General features: G+C 47.9%; 1 protein-coding gene across 3 annotated transcripts in view; it reads left to right on the top strand.

Moving 5' to 3' along the window:
• Positions 1-21,787, top strand: part of Pfkfb3 (6-phosphofructo-2-kinase/fructose-2,6-biphosphatase 3) — a 75,804-nt gene that overhangs the window by 40,164 nt on the left and 13,853 nt on the right. Inside the window, exons 1-6 of one of the 3 annotated variants that reach the window (XM_026391802.2) lie at positions 10,307-11,170; positions 18,336-18,461; positions 19,443-19,539; positions 20,215-20,281; positions 20,767-20,841; positions 21,159-21,215. In XM_026391802.2, coding sequence (XP_026247587.1) covers positions 11,095-11,170; positions 18,336-18,461; positions 19,443-19,539; positions 20,215-20,281; positions 20,767-20,841; positions 21,159-21,215 — 498 coding nt within the window. In that variant the 5' untranslated portion in view covers positions 10,307-11,094. Of the gene's footprint in view, positions 1-10,306; positions 11,171-18,335; positions 18,462-19,442; positions 19,540-20,214; positions 20,282-20,766; positions 20,842-21,158; positions 21,216-21,787 lie in introns of those variants that run through there. The other 2 variants (XM_026391803.2, XM_026391804.2) reach the window with 2 other exon arrangements.

Raw genomic sequence — 21,787 nt, 5'->3', positions numbered from 1 at the left:
CCTGTGTTCAGTCCTCAGTACTGCTGGAGAAGAAATCCAAACATTCATTGAATAAAAATTAGAAAATAAAATAGAACTGTCTCTAGTTGGAGTGTGAACCCCATGTGACACTTTGGAGTCCTTCCAGCAGGGATGGCTCAAGAGCCATTGCATTCTGAGGGGCTTGTCAAAGGAATGTCTCACCCAGTGTCTTCTGGACCCTTCCTGCTACCAGAGATGGTAAATTATACGGCTAAATGCCAGATCAGCAGTTTTATACCTGATTTCCACAACATTGCAGTTACAGGCTCAAAGACTTTAACTCCAAGAAGAGCCCTGAGATGTTCTGAATCTGACGTGCAGGCAAGTGTCTTGTGAAAGTCACAGAGTAGGTGAGAGGTAGAGCTGGGATGGGGGTTCAGCACCCCACGACCAAAATCACAGGATCCTTCATTTGCAGGGCTCTGTAGAAGCCAGCTAGTTTGATTCCAGCTGTGTGGGCACCTTCTAGAGGGTTTAGATAGACCAGCATCTGGCTGCAATTCATGATGCAGCAGGTGCTCGCTATTTCTCTGGCCTGTCGTTATCCATTATATAGGAAAGCTTCTGCTAGGGTTTGGATCTGGGATGTCCCCCCAAATCCCATGTATTGAAGGATTGGTCCCCAGCCTGTGGTGCTCATGGAAGGTAATGGAATCTGGGAGGTGGAGCCTCGTGGGAGGAAGTTAGGTCATTGGGGGGGGGTATGCCCTTGAAGGGATATGGGATCCAGGCTTCTCTTTCTTTTACTTCCCAGCAGCCATGAGCTAAGTAGCTTCCTCCACCACACAGTGATGCCATGATGTCCTGCCTTGCCACCAGCGCAAGAGCAACTGGGCCTACTGATCTTGGCACAGTAACAGAAAGCTGCCTAACACAACATGTCCTTGTACCTTTGAACCAGCGTCTGATTTCTGCTTAAGGGGCAACATAATGCAAAACGACTAACTGCCCATGTATTTGTAAGCAGCCGTCATTTTATCTCTCAGTCATTTTATCTCACAGTCTTGTTCTTTATCTCACGTCCTGGTTGTTCAGCTGTTCTTCACAGGATGGTGTCTTTTTAGCTGGTTGCCTTTCTCGGGAGGAGTGTGTTGACATTCCCCTAAAAGGAGTCACCCAGAACTGCACAGGGTCCTTCTCCCCAGTTCCATCACAGATGGTCTCTTTCTGTGGTTTGAATGCTGTGCCTGGACAGAGCTCAGCTGGTTGAAGTCATCCAACAGTTAGTCAATGTTACTTTCCAAAACTGCTCTTTTTTTCGGCTCGATTCGGCTCTATTTTTAGGATGTTTTCCACTGGGAGAAAGAAGGAGGACAGGGGCGCAGAGCAGGGAAAGCCAACTCTGCTCTGCCAGCCCCAAGTTGCTCCACTGCCTATGTCGGCAGCCACCAGCTCAGTCAGCTCTTGCTACACCCGCGCCTGTCCCCTGCTTTCTCAATGTGGCTTCTTTGTGCGTCATCAGGGCACTCTTTTCTGCACTCAGCAGAAGGGACGATCTGATTCCAGTTTCTCTTCTCCCCAGTTTAGCAATCTCAGTTGACTTGACTTGGACTCTTCCTGTCAGCCTCATGTGGGGTGTGTGTGTGTGTGTGTGCTCGCACTCACGTGCGTGTGCAAGTGTGCAAACACCTATGTGTTGGGGGGATGTCATTGATCTGCTGAGGAAGCCAAGAGGTGGAAACCAAATTGCAGAGCTCTCAAGAGTGGAAGAAATTCACTCAGACACGAGTCACCCACCTGGGATGGACATGGACAGTTTACAAATACTAGTTTTTTATTTTATTTCATGGAGAACAATGGGAGTCATTGATCTTTGCCATCTGAGGAGTGGAGGAGATGCTTAAAGACCATCTGGATGCCTCATCAGCAGATAGGAGAACAAAGGTCCAGACCAGGTCCAGACAGGTCAGGGCCAGGGTTGGGGCTCCAGACCCCCGGGCCATATCCCCAACCCCACACCACAGTTTCTTCCCTGTTCTCCCATTCCTTCTGGACAAAGCTGGGAGCTGCATTAAACTCAGATCATAATGGTTGATTGTTTAACCTATAATTGCTTTTTTTTCATCTGGCACTGAAAATTTAACCCAGGGGTTTTGGCACATGCTAGGCAAGTGCTCTACCACTGGGCTATATCATCAGCCACCGCCTTTTAAAAAAAAATTATTTTGAGACATGTTCTAAGTTGCCCAGTGATCTTGAACTTATGATCCTCTGTCTCAGCCTCCCAAATATCTAGGATTACAGGCTTGCTTGACCATGCCCTACTCTACCAGAATTGCTTGTGTGTGTGTGTGTGTGTGTGTGTGTGTCTGTGTGTGTGTGTTGCTGAGGTGTGAATCTAGGGCCTCGTGCATGCCAGGAAAGCACTCTACCACTGAGCCACAACCACAGCCACAGTCCCTAGAATTGCTTTTTGTTATAGTATTTTGGGTCCTTGGCTCATTTTGGCATTTCCTGTAGGTCTAATGGTGTTATTCAACATTGATCTCTCCCTAGATCCCAACTCTTTCAACACCATGAAGCAAATTCACTCTTTAGTGAACAGCACAGTCTCTTTGCCATCTGCTGTGAGAGAAGTCTTTCCACCATCCTAAAGTCAAGGTGTGCTCCTTAACATGCAGAGCACATGGGAATGCAATGCTGCTTACAGATACTTGAGGATGAGCATCTGCTGTTGGAAGGGGCATAGGTATATTTTGTTTTTCAAGGTGTTTTTTTTTTTTATACTAGGGGTGCTTAACCATTAAGCTACATCCTCAGCCTTTTTTTTTTTTTTCCAATTTAGAGATTGAGTCTCACTGAGTTGCATAGGGCCTTGCTAAATTACTGGAGCTGGCTTTGAACTTGTGATCCTCCTGCCTTAGCCTCCAGAGCCACTGGGATTACAGGCCAGTGCCACTGTTCCTGGCCATAGGTGTATTCTGTTTCCAGCAGCAGAGGGAGAATGAAGCAGGGAGATTTGAGGAAGATCAATGTCTTTCTATTCAATAGTGCTGTCTACTAACAGAGCTGAAATTCTGGGGGGTTGGGGGCTCTTGGGCATTATGGCTGTCCAGTTGGCTACATCCCACCTTAAGCATCTGTCTGCCCTCTGTATCCACCATGACTGATGGCTGAGAGATAGTTTGTGTTACCAGTGAATAAACAACCTAAATTATCAAAACAGTGATTCCAGGAAACGTCAACTGGTCCCCCTTCCACCGACCCATATACAATTTATCTACTGATGCCTTAGAAAACTTTTCACCTTGTGAACGTCATAGAGCACTTTTCTTATGAAAAAGATAGTTTTCTACTCCTTCTTATTTTCCATCCATGATTTGAGAGACCTCAGACAGGAGACATCAGAGAATGGTCTAGCAATTAATTGTGGCCAACATGGCTTAATCTACCCTAGAACAGGTCTTTACCCTGAGCTGTCCTATCAGTTTATATGGTCTTACCACATTTCTTGATTTTATTTCAATTTCTCTTGGTGTTATCTCTGGGTCTACAGAATATTGCTGCTGAAAAACTTTTCCGTCAAGAAACAAAGCCAATTGTTTTCTAAGACATCCTTCTATGGAAAATCAAGATTAAGTGTCGACAGAGAGCTGGCTGGACCCTCAGTCATGCCTCCCTGGGTAGCTGGCCATACCTGCCTGAGGTCATTTTGGTCCAACATCTGGCCCTCAGGTTTTCCTGTTTAGAAGTTGGATTTTGACAGTACACACAGATACAGTTCAGCTCAGGGAAACTGAGTTCCAAATCAAACTGGTTATGAGAATCAAAGTATTAAGCTGTTTTCTGTTACTCTGATGAAATAGCTGAAGCTTGGTAGCTTTATAAGAAGAGAGGTTCATTTGGCTCATGGTTCTTGTCTAAGGTCAAGGGGCTGCACCTAGTGAGACAGCACAAAATGTCACATGACAAGAGGAAAGGAGTATATGTGTGTGTGTATATATGTGTGTTTTCCTCTTTTGATCTCTTCTTTTTCTTTTTTGGTCCTGGGGATTGAACCCAGGAGATCTCTACCACTGAGCCACATCCCAAACTCTTCCTTCCTTCTATCCTTCCTTCCTTCCTTGGTACTAGCAATTAAACCTAGGGACACTCTACCACTAAACTCTTTTTTTATTTTGAGACAGGGTCCCACAAAGTTGCTTAAGTTTGCTAAGTTGCTGAGGCTGGTCTTGAACTTGTGATCCTCTTGCCTCAGCCTCCCAAATTGCTGGGATTACAGGGGTGCACCACTGCACCTAGAAAATTAGGGCATCTTAAACTCTCTGAGAAATACAATAGCCCCTCCTGATTCATGTCTTCAATTTCCTCAGTTTTAGTTACCTGAGAATTGTAAAGGAAAAATTCCAGAAATAAATAATTTGTAAGTGTTAGATACTTTTCACTATAGTATGTTTTTAAAATTGTTCTTTTTTATTATTAGTTATTACTGTTAACCTCTTACTGTGCCCAAATTGTAAATTAGACCTTCTCATAGGTGTGTTTGTATAGAAAAAATACAGTCTATATACAGTCTGGCAGTATCTGAAGTTTCACACATCCACTGGGGGTCTTGGAGCATATCCTCTGTGTTTAAGTGGTGATTGCTATATACAAGAAGACCAAGGCTGCCTCCACATTTTTTTTATGTTTTAATGGTGATTCATCATTAACATTAATGCCATTTCCTTTTATAAAACTGTCATTTCTTATTAAATCGACCTTAGTATACTTGCAAAGCATGTGCTATTTCTACACCACATCCACATACACCACGCTCTCCAGGTGTGACTGCTAAAGCATACAGGTGCATGAGTCTCTCTGAGAGGCTGGGTCGCACTTTCATGTGAGAACACTTTCCATTGAAACATTATTTGGAAATTTTTAATTATTAATCTATGTGATTGTTTCTTTTTTATTGGTGTCTTATAATTATACCTATTAGTGGGATTCATTGTGTCATATATAGTTTCTTAAGATAATTCTTATTTGTACATTGTAAGTGAATACTAGATAACTCAGAGATTATTTTAATCCGCCTTTTTACTGCTGTGACTAAAAGACCTGACAAGAACAATCTTAGAGAAAAGTTTATTTGGGAGCTCACAGTTTCCGAGGTTTCAGTCCATAGACAGCCGGCTCCATTCTCAGAACTTGAGGTAAAGCAGAACACCATGGTAGAAGAGTGTGGTGGAGGGAAGTGGTTCACACCCAGATCAGACAGCAGAGAGACTGTGACCCACCTCCTCCAGCCACACCCTACCTACCTTCAGCCACTACCCAGATAATCCCATCAGGGGATTAATTCACTGATTGGGTTAAAGCTCTCATAACCCAATCATTTCTCCTCTAAACCTTTGCGACATTGTTTCACTCATGAGCTTTGGGAAGACACCTCATATCCATACATAACAGACTGTCACCTAAAACTCTTGGATCCAGACTTTTGTTATTAGCCTTATCATTGGGAAGGAGATATTGAGCATTCTAGTTGCAAAGTGATTGAATTGGGACAAACACAAAAGAATACCAAACTAGCTGAAGATTTTGTTTTTTATTCCTCAGCTTAACGGCTATGTGACTACAGGATATTTATTTAATATTTCTGAGTCTCAGTTTCAACTCAAGGAGGAAAGGTAAGGGCGTGTGTGTATGTGTGTGTCTGTATGTGTTGAGGAGACACTGACATTCAAAAGTGAATTCTTAATTCAGAGAAGGCACATAACTTGCTTGACTTGATCGCCCTGGTCCAGCTGGTGCTTAGTGAATACTTTTTGCATGCAGAAATGAGAGATCTTGACTTTGGGTCCCACATGCCTTCAGACTCAGTGAGGAAAAAAAACTGAAGAACAATGAGATGCATGTGAAATTCCCAGGTAATCTGCCTCCAGTTAAGGGAACTTAACATCCGGTATGGACTTCCCTTTCACCTGCATTCTTACCTCTCCCTCTCTGAGTTCTCAGCCTGATCCATGGACCTTTCTCCCTTTATTCTTCAGCTATAAGCTCTTGGACATAGGAACTCTTTCTTGGTAACAGTCCCTGTGAAGCTCGGTTTAACACCAGGATGATGTCTCTCTGATCACTTTCTTTTGGCTGGATCAACGTGGTAACTGAGATTCCTCTGCCATTTCTTCCTTGCAGGTTCTGAGACACAGCTGCAGCTTGAGTGTCTAGTAACTGCTAGCTACCTGCAGTAGTTAACTATTTTTGAGACACTTTTCACCCCAGGGAAAGAGGCTTAGCATAAACTTCTCAGAATCCTCTACAGAATTCTTTGACTATTTCTTTCTGTCTTAAGCTTGTCCACTGGGGACAGGACACAAACCCACTGATATTTTCCTAAAGATCTATGCAAAGTTGAGAAATAGAACCCGCCCTCATTAAAAATAGCCAAAGCTTTATTCTCTTTTTCCATAGGTGCAGGATTCATGCAAATTCCATGTGTACATGTATGTGTCATTTGCAAGAAACAATGGTGTTGTCAACACATGCAGATCAGTATGGAGTTCTCGACCATCTTTCTGCCAAGTCTTTCCCCCTCAATGCCCAAATCTACACAATCTATATACTCCCCTCCAGAATTTGAGCAAACAGAGATATCACTGCTTTTAAATATTTTTTAAAAAGTTACCTTTTCGTTTTAAAACAACTGTAGACTTGAAAGAAGTTGCAAAGTAATAGAGTCCCATGAACCTTTCACCCAGCTTCCCCCAATGTTGACATATTATGTAACTGTAGTAAAATATGAAAACCAGTCAACTGATGTTGGTATTACACTGCTAACTAGATCATAGGACATCTGATTTTAAAAAAGCATGATGATTTTGAACTCACAATATGATACTTTTTTTTTTAACAAAAATACTCTTATGTCTTGATGTTGGGTAAGGAGCCTTATCCAGACCCTAATATCCTCTTGAAGCAGCAGGGTAGGGTGATGCTGGATATGAAACACTAAGGCAGTTTCAGGAGCATGATCCCAAACTCAGGAGTGTCATTAAAAAAGGCAAAAGACCATACCAGGTGGAGTAACATGCACTAAGAAGAAGGAAATGGAAACTTGGGTTTGGTGGGATGTGGTTTGCACAATTTGAGTTGATTGACCCAGAGCAAGGCTTTGGCCACAGTGGACCCTCTTTACATCTCAATAATGAGATAGTGAAGTCTACTTGGTTGGAGAAAAAAGTAATGACCTGTGTAGAAAAAGAATGAATTCTTTCCTTTTTAAAATAGATGTGACTTTTAGAGCCATTTTAGGTTCACTGCCAGATCAATAAACATCTCTGCCCCTCCTTACTACAGCATCTATAGTTGGAATCTTACAGTCAGTAGCTTTTTCAGTTTGGCTTTTTTTTTCATTTAGTGATATGCATTTAAGGCTTCTTTACATCTTTTAGGGGCTTGATGGCTCATTTCTTCTTAGCACTGAGTCATACTCCATTGTCTGGATGTACCACAGTTTGTTCACTCATCTAATAAAGGATATCTTGATTGCTTCCATGTTTTGGCAAATATGAATAAAGTTGCCAGGAGTTCATGAATTGCTTTTGTTTTTTTTTAAATATTTATTTTTTAGTTTTAGGTGGACACAATATCTTTATTTTGTTTTTATGTGGTGCTGAGAATCGAACCCAGTGCCTCATGCATGCTAGGTGAGCACTTGAGCCACATCTCCAGCCCCTCATGAATTGTTTTTTGAATCGAATGTGTGACATTGTATGGGTGGTCTTGAGTCTCTATTCCCATTCATGTAAGTTACAAATATTTTATTAAAAAAACCCCTCCCCCTCTTTGGATGGATGGTGATAGAAGGGTTTGGTTTTGCTGTTTATGTGGTATCTCAAATTTACTCTCTCATCCATGGGATTTTTTAGAGGGGAGAATAATGACACTTTGTGTCTAATTAGCAACTTCTGATTGCTCACAGCCTGCCACAGCTTGTTACCCTCTTTCTCTCCCTGGGGAGGAGGTAGGCACTGGCATGGTTTAATCGTTTAAATCTAACTAGTTGGTGCAGGATCATGCAAATGATGTCACTTACTGCTGTCGTGATAGTCGTGGCTTGGAGTGCTGGTAAGGGTTAGATGACATCGGCCAGCAGAGCAAACTAGGAGTAAAGGTCACGGAGGGAAACTACTTCCAAGTCCTTTCTCTAAAAGTGGACCTGGCTCAGTGAATTCTGCTTTGCAAGCACTCCACCAAGCACTTGGTAGCGTTTTAAGTAATTGCCCTGCTAATGTCTTGTCTACACAATGACGGTCTTTCTCTGCTCTTTGCTTCCAAACATCTTAATTGTTCTGGGTGAGATCACTGTCGGATCTTCCCCTGCTTGAGGATTCCTCTCAGCAACTTGGGTTAGGGTGGATCTGCAATGAGTCTCCCTGTCTGTGTCAAGTAGAAGATACCTACTCCCCAAACAAACACTGTTCCTGACTGGCTTTCTTCCTTAATCTTTGACCTGCTTCCCTGACCTCTCTAATCGCCAAACCTCCTTTTATTCCTTCACATGAAGCATGGGATTTTGTCTAGATGGACTTGAAGACCTCATGGCTTAAATAAGGTAGAGGGCTGTGACCCAGAATCAAAAAGAAATCCTGTCTGCCCAAGCCCTTGGAGTTGTTCTGGCTGTAAAAATATCATGTACTAAAGAAATAGTTACAATCTTGGCACCCTTTTCTGACAGGCTGCACTCATTGTATCTTTCCAGTTTGGGGACTTGGGAGTTGGTGGAGCTCTTGAAGGCCATGTTTGAGAAGATAGGGAGCCATTAGCAGAACTAGGTAAAAGAGTTAGGAGGCTCTCTACACCAGCAAACTCAAAACAGCAAGTACTTGGAATATAGTTACAGTTGGGTTACTTCTAAGCAATTTGGTAGTGAAGTAGTTTTATCTCCCTGGGCTGTCATTTAGTCAGGCCTGTAAAGGCTTCCAGCATTTCAACCTGGCCATTAAAAACTCTCTCAAGTGTGAATTTGTCCTTGTCCCTCATGCACTCTGATTGCATTTACCTATCCCAAGCAGCAGGGGGATTAAATTGACTTCTGTTTGCTTGCTGCATAGCTGGTGCAGGAGGTGACTGGGCAAGAACCAGTCTTTTTTCTGGAGGTCCACAGCTTTATTGACACACAGGCAGGGAAAGTGCCCTGTCTGCACTGGGACCTCTGGGGATGTCAACTGTCTAGTTGCCTGGTTGCCAACCCTGGTCAGATGCTGTTATCTAGGTCAAGAGATTAAAGATGTGCCTCCTCTGGCACAGATCCCCACCCTTGACTCCCCTGAGCTGAAACCAATATTGTGTTCAAAATCTTGGAGGGGGAAAGAATGCCACCTGGTCTGCTTACCTGGCCTATAAGTATGCAAAATCTTAGTGGGCAAGCAGCAGGCCAGCAGGTGCAGGGTGCTGCCTTGGGCAGTCTGACTCCCTCACTGACTCCTGCAAATCCTAATGCTTGGAATGCTTCCTTGTGGTGCTGGTACATGCTGACTTGTTTTCCCCTTTGGGTCAGCCCACTCTTATTTTGGGAGTGGAGTGGGGATCTCTTCTCACTTGGGAATTCTAGGGTGTCACCTCTGGCATTTGCTCCCACTGCAGAAAAACAAGTACAAATGCAATGCATCGGGTTTCTGAACAGCTGCCGAGCACGGAAATCAGACAGTCAGCAAAGTTATGTGGGGAGCTGGGGCTCGGGGGAGGGCGGCGCGCCAGGGTGGGGTGAGGGAGTCGGGGTCGGAACCCGGAGACCCCGGGGACACGGGCCAGGTAGGTGCCTGGGCGCTCAGGGCCCCTCCGGGCGACCCGGATGCTGGAGGGGGCGGAGGCCCGGGCGGGGCTGGAGAGTGGGGCGGGAGCAGCTGTGCCCGCCGCCAGGGAGCGGACGCCCTCCCAGACGAGCATGCAGGACGTGAGCGACGTGTGGCAGCCTCTGCGCAGACTTTTCCACTGCACTGTGGGTTTCAGCGAGCGCCGTCTCCTTCCCTCCAATCACAGCCCAGCCTCTGCGCAAAGTGTGCACCCCTCCGCAAGGCAGGGCTACGCTTCTATGCCGAGACTTCGCTTGCTAAAGCCATTCATGTTGTGCTCCTGCTAGGGCGGTGGTCCTCATCCAGAGTTCCCCAGACCTTCACCGAACAGCCTCAGATCTGACTACAAGGCTGTCATTTATTACGAGCCGAGATGCAAACCGTGAGGACCCATAAAGCATGGCTCGGACATATCAAAATGTGGCGAGGGAAGGCTGTAGTGTGTGCAGGGAAAACTACACACATTTTGAGTTTGCATTACCAAGGTGTTGCCTCTTAATAGTTACTCAGGAGTTTATAGTTTGGTAATGGATTTCAGGTGGGAATGAAGTCCCAATTTTATTTACTACACGGAGAAAGCTCAGAGGTCTGGGCTGCAGGGGTTGACATTGCACTAGACAGCGCACCACGTTGCTCTTCTCCCAGCACAATACAGGTTAGGGACCAGAAATTATTCGGAATTATTCAGGTCTTCTTAAGGGGTAACCAGAGAAAGGTCTAACAAGGGTAAAGAGCAAGCCAGGGCTCCGCGTTCTCCTAGGACCTGGGACTAGATAGCAGGAGCAGGGAGTGCTGCTGCTGCCCGCCCGCAGGGGGCGCTAGCAGGCCGCCTCCTGGCTCGCCTATCTTCTTCCCACGTGAAAGGGGGCTGGGACGCAAAGAATGCGGCCCGCCCAGAGCTGACGTGAGCTGTGCTGCCGGCCCGGATACTTTAAAAGGCCGGGCGCTGCGTGTGGCATCCTGGTAAAGCTGGAGAGCAGGCAAGCGGGCGTGCTGTACGGCGGGATCGCGGCTGTCATTGCGCCCGAGCATCCCGGGGCTTTCCAGAGCAGACAAGCCGGCCGTGCTGGCAGCCACAGCTCTGCGCTCCTCGCAGAGTCCGCCGATCCCCCTACGGGCTAGCGTCCAGGACTTAGCACAAAGCACGTTTCCCAAAGCAGCACAGCGAGCGCCCGACCGCGCGCCGGCGCACGCACCCCTACTTTCCTTTGTTCCCGGGGTCGGCGGCCGTCCTTCTCCCCACGTCGGAATCTCCTCCCGGGGTGGCGGGCCGCCGAGTGCAGCTGCGAAGATGCCCTTGGAACTGACACAGAGCCGGGTGCAGAAGATATGGGTACCCGTCGACCACCGGCCCTCGTTGCCCAGATGTGAGTGCGGCTGCGCGGGGGCCACGATGCAGATTGCGCCGCGTGCTGGGCCAGGCCATTGTGTGTGGCCGCTTTGTGCCGGTGCTCCTCTGCTTGGAAGCGCGCTCGTGCGGGCGCGGTCGGCGGGGCGGGGGGCGGCGGCAGGCTGCGCCTCCGTGGATGGACGGCGGGGGCGCTGTGGTCCCGGAAACGGCGAGCGTGCCCGGGACCCGCCTGCGAGAGCTGAGGCGGCGGAAAGCGTGCGCCTAGGGGACTCCTGGGAGGTCGGTCCGGGCGCTCCGTGCCGGCACCAGCGTCTGACTGCCGCCGGGGCGCGGCCCGCTCCTCTCCTCCGGGCACCCTCGGGTTCCCCGTCTCCCTACCTTCCTCCGTTCTCTGCATTTCCATCTCCTCTCTCCCCTTGCCATGCATTTGTCTTCTCTGTCACCTGCACATTGCTCTTTCTCTGTCTCCTCTCTTTCTTTACCCTCACCATAAATTTATGTTTTCTCTTCGTTCTCGATTCCTGTCTCCCACTCCTCTGTCTCTGTATTTCCATCCCTCCGCACTTTCCACGACTTCAGGAACGCCCAGGCTGGGGGCGACAGCCATCCGGAACCAAGCCTTTTGCTCTGGGTTTGGGAAGGGTCCCTGGGTTGGTGGCTGCGCGGTTGGCGGCGTTTCACAAGTGCACACACATAGAGCAAATTTCCGAGCTCGGAATTTGCTGGCGGTTCGCCTCCTTGCCGCGCCAGACGCCCTGGGTAAACGATTTGGAGGTTCCCTTGGGCTCCATCTATAGCTGCAGAGAGTCTTCTCTTGGGCGGCTGAATGGTAGTTGAAATGGCTCTAAGGCGGTGCTGCCCTTTCAGGTAAGTCGTTCAGAAAAGCCCAACAAGTGCAGAAGGAGGAGCTACGTGCTGGGCGTTTTTCTTAGCCCAGGTCGGTAGCCTGAGAGGCAAGGGTGGGATCCAGGTGCAAAATTCTGGTGGCTTGCGGTCATCTGAGGGCACCTTGGTTCCAGGTTGCCACGTTTCTCAGGATGGCCACCGCTGACAGTGACAGCTCACTTGGAGGTTTGCTGGGACTGAGTCACGACTTCTCTGCCGGAGACCTGCTCCCAGCGGGTGGCGCTGGCCCAGCCAGCAGGTCCTTTCTGTTGGCTTGTGGGTTTGCAGGGAAGAGCTATCCTGCTCTCTTCCTGGGCAAGGTAGCCAGGAGAGACTGGCAGGCTTCTCTCTTTTCTCAGCCTTTTCAGATAATCTGAGGCTTGTTTACTAATCTGGGCTGGGTGAGGTCTTGATTGTCTTTCTATAAAAATACCCCCAGGGAGATTTGCCCAGGGCCAGATGCAGAAACAAGTCCTGTCCCTTTTGAACTTTTGAATACAGTAAATGTCATCTGTAGAGTACTTAGTAACCTGCAATCTGCCACACAATATATGAGTTGTTTTCCTGTATCCATGTAAGTCCAGGTGATGGTATGTATGTATGCACACACACTCCCTGAATGGTCCCCGGGTTTGGGTCTGAGAGGAACATCCTGTGTTTCTGAGTGGACACTGAAGTTGGTTGTCATTAGTGCAGTGGTGATTATGACAGACTGGCAGCATGCAGGAAGACATTTTTCAGGCTTCAGAATTCAATCCATTAGTCTCCCTGAGCCTGCACGTATCTCACGCAGATGAGAGATCTGCCCAAGAAGAAGAATCATTGTCAGAACCATTCAGAGCTTGAGGGGGAGGTGTGTCTGCCAAAGCAGATGGATTAAGATGCTTCTTCGTGTCCCGCCCGCTCCTGGAATCCTTGTGTGTGGCTCTGGGGTGGAGTCTCCAACACATTCCTTCTTACAAAAATATCTGCAGCCTGGGTATTTATTACACATCCTTATTTCAAGAAGTGGTGTCTTTCCCAGTTTATGTAGTTATATTTGTCTTTTACTGGACTGGGGGAAGGTGAACACTTCTCCTCTAGTAGCATTTGGAACACTGGGTGGGAATTCTTTCTCCTAAACCTGTTACCATCTTCATCAGTGGTCTCCTCCTTGGAGGTCTGCAGCAGATCCCTCTGAGGTTTATTACTAATGGAGGACAGAAGCTGGAGTTGTGGCTCAGTGGAGTTGGGTCCACCTAAAACTAAAAAAATATATTAAAAAAATATATTAAATATATTAAAATATTAAAAAAATATATTAAAAAAAAAGGACACAGGGAATGTTTCTGTTCAGGTACAAAGAACAGTACAACAGCAAAAAGCCCCAGATGGATGAGCCCAAGATGAGTGATGTTACTGCCCCTGAAGCACCTGAATTTGGTGCCCTGTTGTCCCACTAACTGTGGTGAGAACTTTGAAAAATTCACAGCTTCCATCAAATGCAAATGGAGACTTGCCGAATTTGTGAATCAGCTGAATTGATTAGAAGTAAGTTCTTGGTTAGCAAGGGTCTCCTTTTTAGTTTATCATCACTAAGAATTGAGTACCTCCCTATTAGTCACTTAGAACCTCAGTTTCCTTGTCGGTAAGGTAAGTTACATTCTGTCTACTTAATTGGGGGTGAAGATATCTGTCCCTCTCAGTGCTGTGGTCCTGAGTTAAGACCTAGCACTTAGGCATTATATAAGTTGTCATTTCATTGGAGCTTAGAGGGTATTATCACTGGTCAGTGCAGTGCCTTCAACAGTAGGTATAAAGACCACATCTTTTTTTCCTAAAATATGCGTGCATGAGACAAAGCCAGTTTATCTTTGCTTAGGATTTAAAACAGGCTGCAGAGGATTGACTGCAGTGAAGATAGGGGGATGTGATACATTTTCTTCTAGAAGTTATTCCTGTTGATGGCATTGTAACTTAGGGAAGATGGGTCAGTATTCCAGAGAAATCCGTGCCTTGTCCTTAAGTGACCCCTGCAGTGATTCTCAGCTGAGGCTGCCCATTAAAATCATTTGGGTGAGATTTGGAAAAAAAAAAAAATCCATACTGGAGCCTCAAACCAAGTTCAGAATTGCCCCAGTCAGAACCCAGTTAACGTAATTTTTAAAAACTACTTAGGCTTAACCACTTAGGAGAGTCACTCATTTGGGAAGGAGTAGGTGAAGGATTCTGAGAGGGAAAGACCTAAACTGAGCCGTTTGTCATTCAGATAGCCATAATGGCCCATAGGTTCAGAGGACACTGAAGTGAGCAATTCATGTGAATTATGCTGCGGTTCATTCTTACAATAGTGTCTATGGAGCATCCCTCCATTGTACAGAAAAGGAGGTGGAGACACTGAGACAGGAACTTATCCAAGGAAGTGGGGAGGCCAGGCTTCCAACTGTTTATTGACTCCATGTCCTCCGTGCTTCCCATTCTGCTATTGTATTGCCTCCTAAGATTGCTGAAGAGTCACTATAAAATACCTATTGCCACTGCCTAAGATCATATGGGGCTGTGAAGGTTTAAGATTAGGTTGACACTGGTTAAAATACATATGCAAAGTAATTCATGTATGCCAACGCCATCGGACAGTGCAGAAGAGGTTTTGAAAGAGGTGTCTGTTGGCTGCATTCTGCTGCTGTTCAGTAGACAGCATGCTTCTCTGTGCTGACATTCTGGTCTCCCAAGAGCCAGCTGGGTTAGGTTTGTTTTTCCAGAAACAACTTCTTAGGGTGGTTGTGTATTGCAAGGTCAAAGCAGGTCTTTTTGCACAGCTTGATGCTACCCTTGCTTAAGGGTAGGTCAAGGTGGTCCCTGTTAATGAACACAATCTCAGTTTCCTTACATGCTTGAGGGAAATGGGTCCCTTCTTGGTTCATAGCTCTCATAAACAGTCCCTTACATTTCTTCCCCTTGAACTTATTAATTGAAGTGTCTCACCTAAGAACAGATGACTTAGCATCTTTTTATTGTTAAGGTTAACATTTTGCAGAGCCTTCGAGTAGAAGTAAGTTCAAGGGAGGTGGAGGGAGACACGGCAGAGGGTCTTGCCAACCATCTATTTTGTAATGGTGAGTCTAGTGTCAGGAGGGCAGTTGAGGGCAGCTGTCCAGTGTCTGCTTTTGTCCACATGTTGCATGTTCACAGAGAGACTATTCACTTCATCCAGGGAGTGATGTAGGACAGATAAGGCTGGACACCCGAGGAGTTTTCATGAAGCTGCAGCAGTCCAGAAGGGCTTCAGGAGGAGAGCTGGATTGGGGCTCAGGGCTGCAGCCTTTCACCCTAGTCATTTTAGAGACGAGCACTGTCTAGATGGGGGATCTGCCCGTCTGACGACTTTTTTCATAGTGTATTTCCCCAGTCACTGTCACTGCAGATGCATGCTGACTTGCTAGCCCTCTCGTTTTCATTTGAAGTCCAGTGTAAGTTTACAGGGCACAGGTAGCCAGCTTGTGCTGTGAACTAACAGAATGGTATGGCCAGCTATTGTACACTCGGGGCTTCGCTCAGTGGTACCCACCACTTGGTGACATTGACCCAGGTTCTTCCACACATCTTCCTGCCCAAGCATCCAGAGCATGTGTCTTATGAACATATAGGGTGGAGGTTCATTCTTGAGACTTGGTGATTTTTTTTCTGTGAGTTCTTACTCAAGGGACCGTGGCCTTCACCATCAGTAATACTTTTAGCCTGAGTCTCCCAGGCTGTAATCAGTGGTCTTTAGACAAGGGCTTCCTTCTCCATTACATAATGAACATGTGTATTCTCTTATACTTTTTTGGGGGGTGGGTACCAGGTATTGAACTCAGGAGCGCTCAACCACTGAGCCACATCTGTAGCACTTTTTAAAATTTAGCGACAGGGTCTCACTGAGTTGCTTAGCGCCTTGCTAAATTGCTGAGGCTGGCTTTGAACTCATGATCCTCCTGCCTTAGCCCCCACAAGCTGCTGGGGTTATAGGTGTGCGCCATGGCGCCCGGCTTCAAAGACTGTCAAAAATTTAAAATGTTATGCATTTATACAAAATGAAGTGAAAAAGACTAGTATACCTTAGAAAATCTTGTGTTAAAGTCAGTACTTGTCATGCCTCATCCTTTGTGCTATAGGAGAAGAAAAGGCAGGGATCCAGGGAGGGCAGTGACACAGGTGTCAGGATAGGTGGTAAAAAGGGACCATACAGAAGAGACGAGACTGAGGGTCTAAGGGGATTCCGGCAGGGATAGGAGATTATAGACTCATGCAGGAACTTGAGATGTGCTTTGAGTTTAAAAAAGGGTAATGGGGTGCAGGGGGGGATGAAGAATAGTAGCCAGAGATTTAGTTGAAAGGACATGTGGTTCCCTCCTTTGGCTGAGATCCAGGGGACTTTGGGTGGAGGGAAGCTGCAGCCCCCTTTGAATTTCAGGCAAGAAGCCCACCCAATGGGAAGAATGGCTTCCACCTTGTCAAGGAGGGAGTAATGGTTTCTTTGGATTTGAAATTCAACCTGACCTTTTACCTAAAGGCATTGACTACTGTGGTAATCGTTTTTGTTTGTTTTCTGCCTCCCAGATAGTCTACTGCCAGAGGAGATTTGTTCCTGCGATTAGTGGATAGACATAATCCCCGAAATCAGTCAGCTTCTGCCTCTGCTTCCTTGGCCTGATTCCAAGAGAGATATTCCATGTGTGCACAGCTGTGTGTCTCCGTGCATGTCTGGATGCTCTTGGGTGGTGGCCTGTGGGGTCACCTGATGGGGATGGGTGCTGGTCTGGGGGAGGGATCAGTGGATGGATATTGTTTCAGGGCACAGGTAAGAAGAGGTCAGCTGTAGCCCCTCTGTGATTTGTTAACTGCAGCTGCCCATATTATTGGGGTTGGGGTTGGGGTGTGTCCTATGCACCCCTGGCTCTTAGGGAAGCTGCCCTCTCTCTGGGGATAGCTATGTGGCCCCTTGGTGTTTGCACAGCTCAAGTGCTTATCACCTATGGGACTCACCTTGTCAGCGATAAGCATCTGTTTTCTAGGAATCTGTTTGTTCCAGGGCCTCTGGAAACTGAGGGAATGTGACCACAGGCCTTCAGTGGCTTCTGAGCCTCTGGGAGGCTGTGATGGCCCTACTTGGTCCTCCTAACTCAGATCCTGAGTATTAATGAGTAGGAATGGGAAGCAAAGCACCTGCCTGCCTGCCACTCAGGCACTCCACCTCAACCCAGCCCAGGCTCAGGGGCACATCCTGGAGTCCCTCTGTGGTGTGTTCAAGGTGACCTCGGTTGTGATTGTGTTGGGTGTCCCACTTGGGCCTGTCCTCAGGGCTTGGCATTCCTTCCTTTCCACCCAGCTACCTTCCATCTTAGACTTCCCCTGGAGTCTGGGCTTCTGTCCAATTCTAATGACCGCCTGGGCTGGATGTAGGGCTTTCATAGCTCCTTCTGCAGGTCATGGGCCTGTGCCAGGAAGGGATAAGGACAGCTGGGCTGGAGTTGGCAGGTGGCCTTTGGCTTTTGGGAGCTGGCTTGTCACTGGGATACAGGAATTCCAGGAGTCCCAGGGGCAAGATGATGGCCCTAGACCTTCAGTTTCTAGAATAGGCTTCTTTTAGCTGCTTTCTGAAAACCTCCTTCCCTGTGTTCTGTCTTGTCGAGATTCTGAGGCATATGGGACAGTCACTCAGCAGTGGGGGCCAGAAGGGAAATCAGCATTCTGGGTCCCCGACCTACTTTCATTTGATAAGCTCTGACTTTTAGAAATTGGCTGTTGATTTTTTTTTTTTTTTTTTTAAAGAAATCCTGCCTGGACTTCCTGTGAGGAGGTTAGAAAGTTGACAATTGGCTTCTCTCTGTCTTTTGGCTCACTGGACCTCCTACCTTGTCCCTTTGCTACCTGCCCCCTAATTTGCACACTGGTTGGAAAGGGCCCCTCCCCACTGCTGACTTTCCCCTCCCTGAGCTAGGGTCCCTTCCTCACACCCCCCAGGAACGCTGTTCCACCCTGCTGTTGGTAACTGGGATCCCCGGCTGGGTCAAGACCCTTTCCTGTCAGATTGAGAATTTGGGACTGGTATATTTTTGCCACCTTTGTAACTGAAAGGGAGACTGAGCTCAAGGCCTCACTGGGGCTTTGGCCACCACAGGGCCCTGGTCTGCTGGCTTGTTGGTCCAGGGGCTTTGGAACGGGGAGTAAAGTATGTAATTCAGTGTCATTCTTCTAAGTTTGTTGTTGGGCATCGGACTCTGTTCATGAACTTGTGTCACCTGACTTGTGACCCATCTCTTGACTTCTCTTTGCAGCTTGTGGGCCGAAGCTGACCAACTCCCCGACGGTGATTGTCATGGTGGGCCTCCCTGCCCGAGGCAAAACTTACATCTCCAAGAAGTTGACTCGCTACCTCAACTGGATTGGTGTCCCAACGAAAGGTCAGTGGGGTCCCCAGCTAGGCCGTTCTGTTGAGTGCTGCAGCCTTGCAAGCCAGACCCCCTCAGCTGTAAAATACTTGACCTTCACCTCCAGTAACTCCTGCCTGTGGGCAGGGGCAGGAGTGGCCTGTTCTGGGGCTTGGAGTCTGATCCCAGTCCCATCCCAGCTGTGTCCCCACCATACTGAGTCAACCACCCCTCCTTATCCTTTAGGTTTTGTCTCATCGGCCATTCTCTTTTTTCCCCCACTCCCCTAAATCCTGTCTGATTCATGTGTCAACTCCTCCACGAAGCTGTCTCTGGCCACGTCATTCTGTGTGCATCTTTCATGAAATTAGTGTGGCCCATAGTTGGACATTCCTCTGACCTCCAGTGCTCCATACTTTCATGCTGTCAGTGATACTTTTATGAATCTCTGTCTGGTCTTCCCAACTAAATGAGAAATATCTTGAGGATGAGGGACAGTGTTTTATATTTGTTGTCTCCTGTTATGCCCAGTCAATTTTTCTTTTGGTTCTGGGGCTTGAACCCAGGGCTTTGTGCATGCTACGGTTGCACTCTACCACTGAGCAACGCACCTACTGCCCCTTAACTATCCCCTTGGCACCATTATGAGACCCACTCACTTGGGGACCAAAGGCAGAAATCATTATTCCTATTTTTGCTAGACCTGTGGCCATCCCCTCTTCCACCATGTCATGATTGACTGGAGGCTGGCCACGTAAGATGCCTCAGGTAGAGCCAGTGGCAGTGGGTACTGTAATTTGTTCTGGGAAACAGAGCTGCTTGCCTCTAGGCAGGGGGTGATGACCTGGGACTGGGAGGTCCACCCTCTGGCTTCCATGCTGGATGTCGTTGTATTCACTGGTGTGTGTTGGTGGGGAGTTGGTTTTCTCTTTTGGTTGAGATGTGTTTGCAGTTGGCTGTGGGCCCTCTGCCTCTTGCTGGGTCATCCAGGGCTGTCCTTGTCTCTCTGTCTAGTGTTCAATGTGGGTGAGTACCGCCGTGAGGCCGTGAAGCAGTACAGCTCTTACAACTTCTTCCGCCCGGACAACGAGGAAGCCATGAAAGTGCGAAAGTAAGATGCGGGTTGGTTGTTCGGGGTGTTGGTTTGCTCAGTGTCCAAGCCAGGTTCTCTAAGAGGGAGGGAGAGCAGGCCTGCAGTCCACTGGTGGTCTTCAGCTCCGTCCAGTGTTAGGGTAAGCCTCTCGGCGTCTCTGAGACTAGTTTGATCAGTTCCCAGATGTCCTGAGGAAGTTGATGTGGGACAGACCAACAACAGCAGCCACATCCTGAGAGTGGACAAAGTCCTTTTCTTTGGAAATCATCTGTTTGTGTTTGCAAAGGATTTCTTGTTAAGCCCGAGGCCTCCTGAAGCCCTTGGGCGCTGGTGTTCAGCCGTGGCTGCACCTTTAGACTCAGCAGGGGAGCTTGTAAAGATTCTCATGCTGATGCCAGGGCTCCACCCAGGCCAGCCTGGTGAGGATCTGTGGGTGGGCTCTGGTGTCATTTTAGTAGCTCCCCCAGGAGAGATTCCAGTGTGCAGCCAGGAGTGAGCACCATCTCCCAAGGGTGCCTTTAACTGTCTACACTGGGCCTCCGACTGGAAGCCTCTAGGCCCGGAGAGGCCTGGCAGGCACCTGGCAGCATAGAACTTGAAGGGCAGGTTCTCGTATTGGGCGAGTGGGGGTGCTCAGGCTTCCCCATGCACGACCTGCACTGAAGTGCGTCTTCTCTTCCTTCTGTGTTGCAGGCAGTGTGCCTTGGCTGCCTTGAGAGATGTCAAAAGCTACCTGACAAAGGAAGGGGGACAAATTGCAGTAAGTCTGGGGAATACAGCGGTGTGGTCTCTTGTCCCCCAGCAGGGTGGTGTCCTCACTGGCCAGAGTGGTGCTGAGAGCCCTCGTGGGGATAATAGAGAACCAAGAGCCTCTGGCCCTGAGGGTTAAGAGAAGCAGGTGATTCAGGAAGGTGGTCTTGGGATGGCCTGAGATGCGGCCCTGCTCTTCTGTCTCCTGCTCCTTTCTGGGCAGCTGGATACCTTCATGGCAGGGTCTGGGTTGCTGCCAGCACTGTAGCCAGTGTCCCTCTGTGTCCACCCTCCCACTTCATGTCCCTGCTGGTTTGTTTGCTTTTCCCACTCCTCCCCTCCTGTCCCTGAGAGCTGCAGCTGTGAGAGAGGGGAGGGCCACTGGGAGCATATCCCTGTTCCCTGCAGGACAGACTCTCCTGAAGCACATTTTTAGGCTTATTGTTGGTAAATATTGTCAAACTCAGATTCTTCTTCCTCACTTTTCTCTATCAGGTGTTTGATGCCACCAACACTACTCGAGAGAGAAGACACATAATCCTGCATTTTGCCAAAGAAAATGACTTCAAGGTGAGCCAAACTTCTCACTTTGTCCCAATAAGCTTTGGGAAGAGGAGGACACCTCAGAGCCCAGCTCCTTCCCTGATCCCTGCTGGGTCCTTTGCCTCCTGCCACCTGAGTTTTGCTGTCTATAGATAAAGCCTTCCTGAGGCAAGGCTCAGGTTGGGGAGGTGCTCCTCTGTGGGGGAGGGGAGGGATCCACTGCAGGCAGGTGATTGTTTTATGTCTTTGGGACAGTCGTCCTTGCTTCTCGTATGTGGTAGTGAAGTTGGAATTGGCCCTTTGTGATGTTTGTTGTGTTAATATATCTGCCTCACTTCTACCAGGTGTTTTTCATTGAGTCCGTGTGTGATGACCCTACGGTTGTGGCCTCCAACATCATGGTAAGACCATCAGGAAGCCCCATGCACATGCAGCCACACTGAGTGCAAGGACTTTTGTAATCTTAGAAAAGTAGGAGCCCAGTGTGAGGTGGACATGGGGCAGGGGCAGAAGGACACCGGGATGTGTACCTCAGGAGCTTGCTGTCCTGGCTGGCTCTACCCAGGGTCCTTGAGGAGACTTAGCAGGACAGTCTTGTTGGGGACATGAGAGATTTCCAGTGAGGAGATGGAGAGCAGTTTCTGCAGGTGACAGGAGCTTGGCAGTAGAGTGGCCACTGGTCTGTCTGGGATCCAGGGCAGCTGACCCCTCCAGATGGGACAGGAAGCAGCAGGCTGATCTCCTGTGCTGAGAAAGTCTCTCAGGTTGTGTATAAGCACAGGTCTCTAGGACTTGGCCTATGAAGGCAGAGTCCCTAGGCTTGGGAAGAAGGACTGTAGTAAAGCTGTTCTCCTGCTAGTGCAAAAATCTAACAGACTTCTCCAATGTGAGAGGGAGCTAGAGGGTACTTGGCAGCATAATTTGATTATTTCTTAATTTTATCACTTGATAGCAATGTATTGTACATAGAAAT

The sequence above is a fragment of the Urocitellus parryii genome, chromosome 9 (assembly GCF_045843805.1).
Source record: "Urocitellus parryii isolate mUroPar1 chromosome 9, mUroPar1.hap1, whole genome shotgun sequence".
Classification (NCBI taxonomy): domain Eukaryota; kingdom Metazoa; phylum Chordata; class Mammalia; order Rodentia; family Sciuridae; genus Urocitellus; species Urocitellus parryii.
The sequence above is the reverse complement of the archived record's forward strand: the minus strand, read 5'-3'. Positions and strand labels throughout refer to the sequence as shown.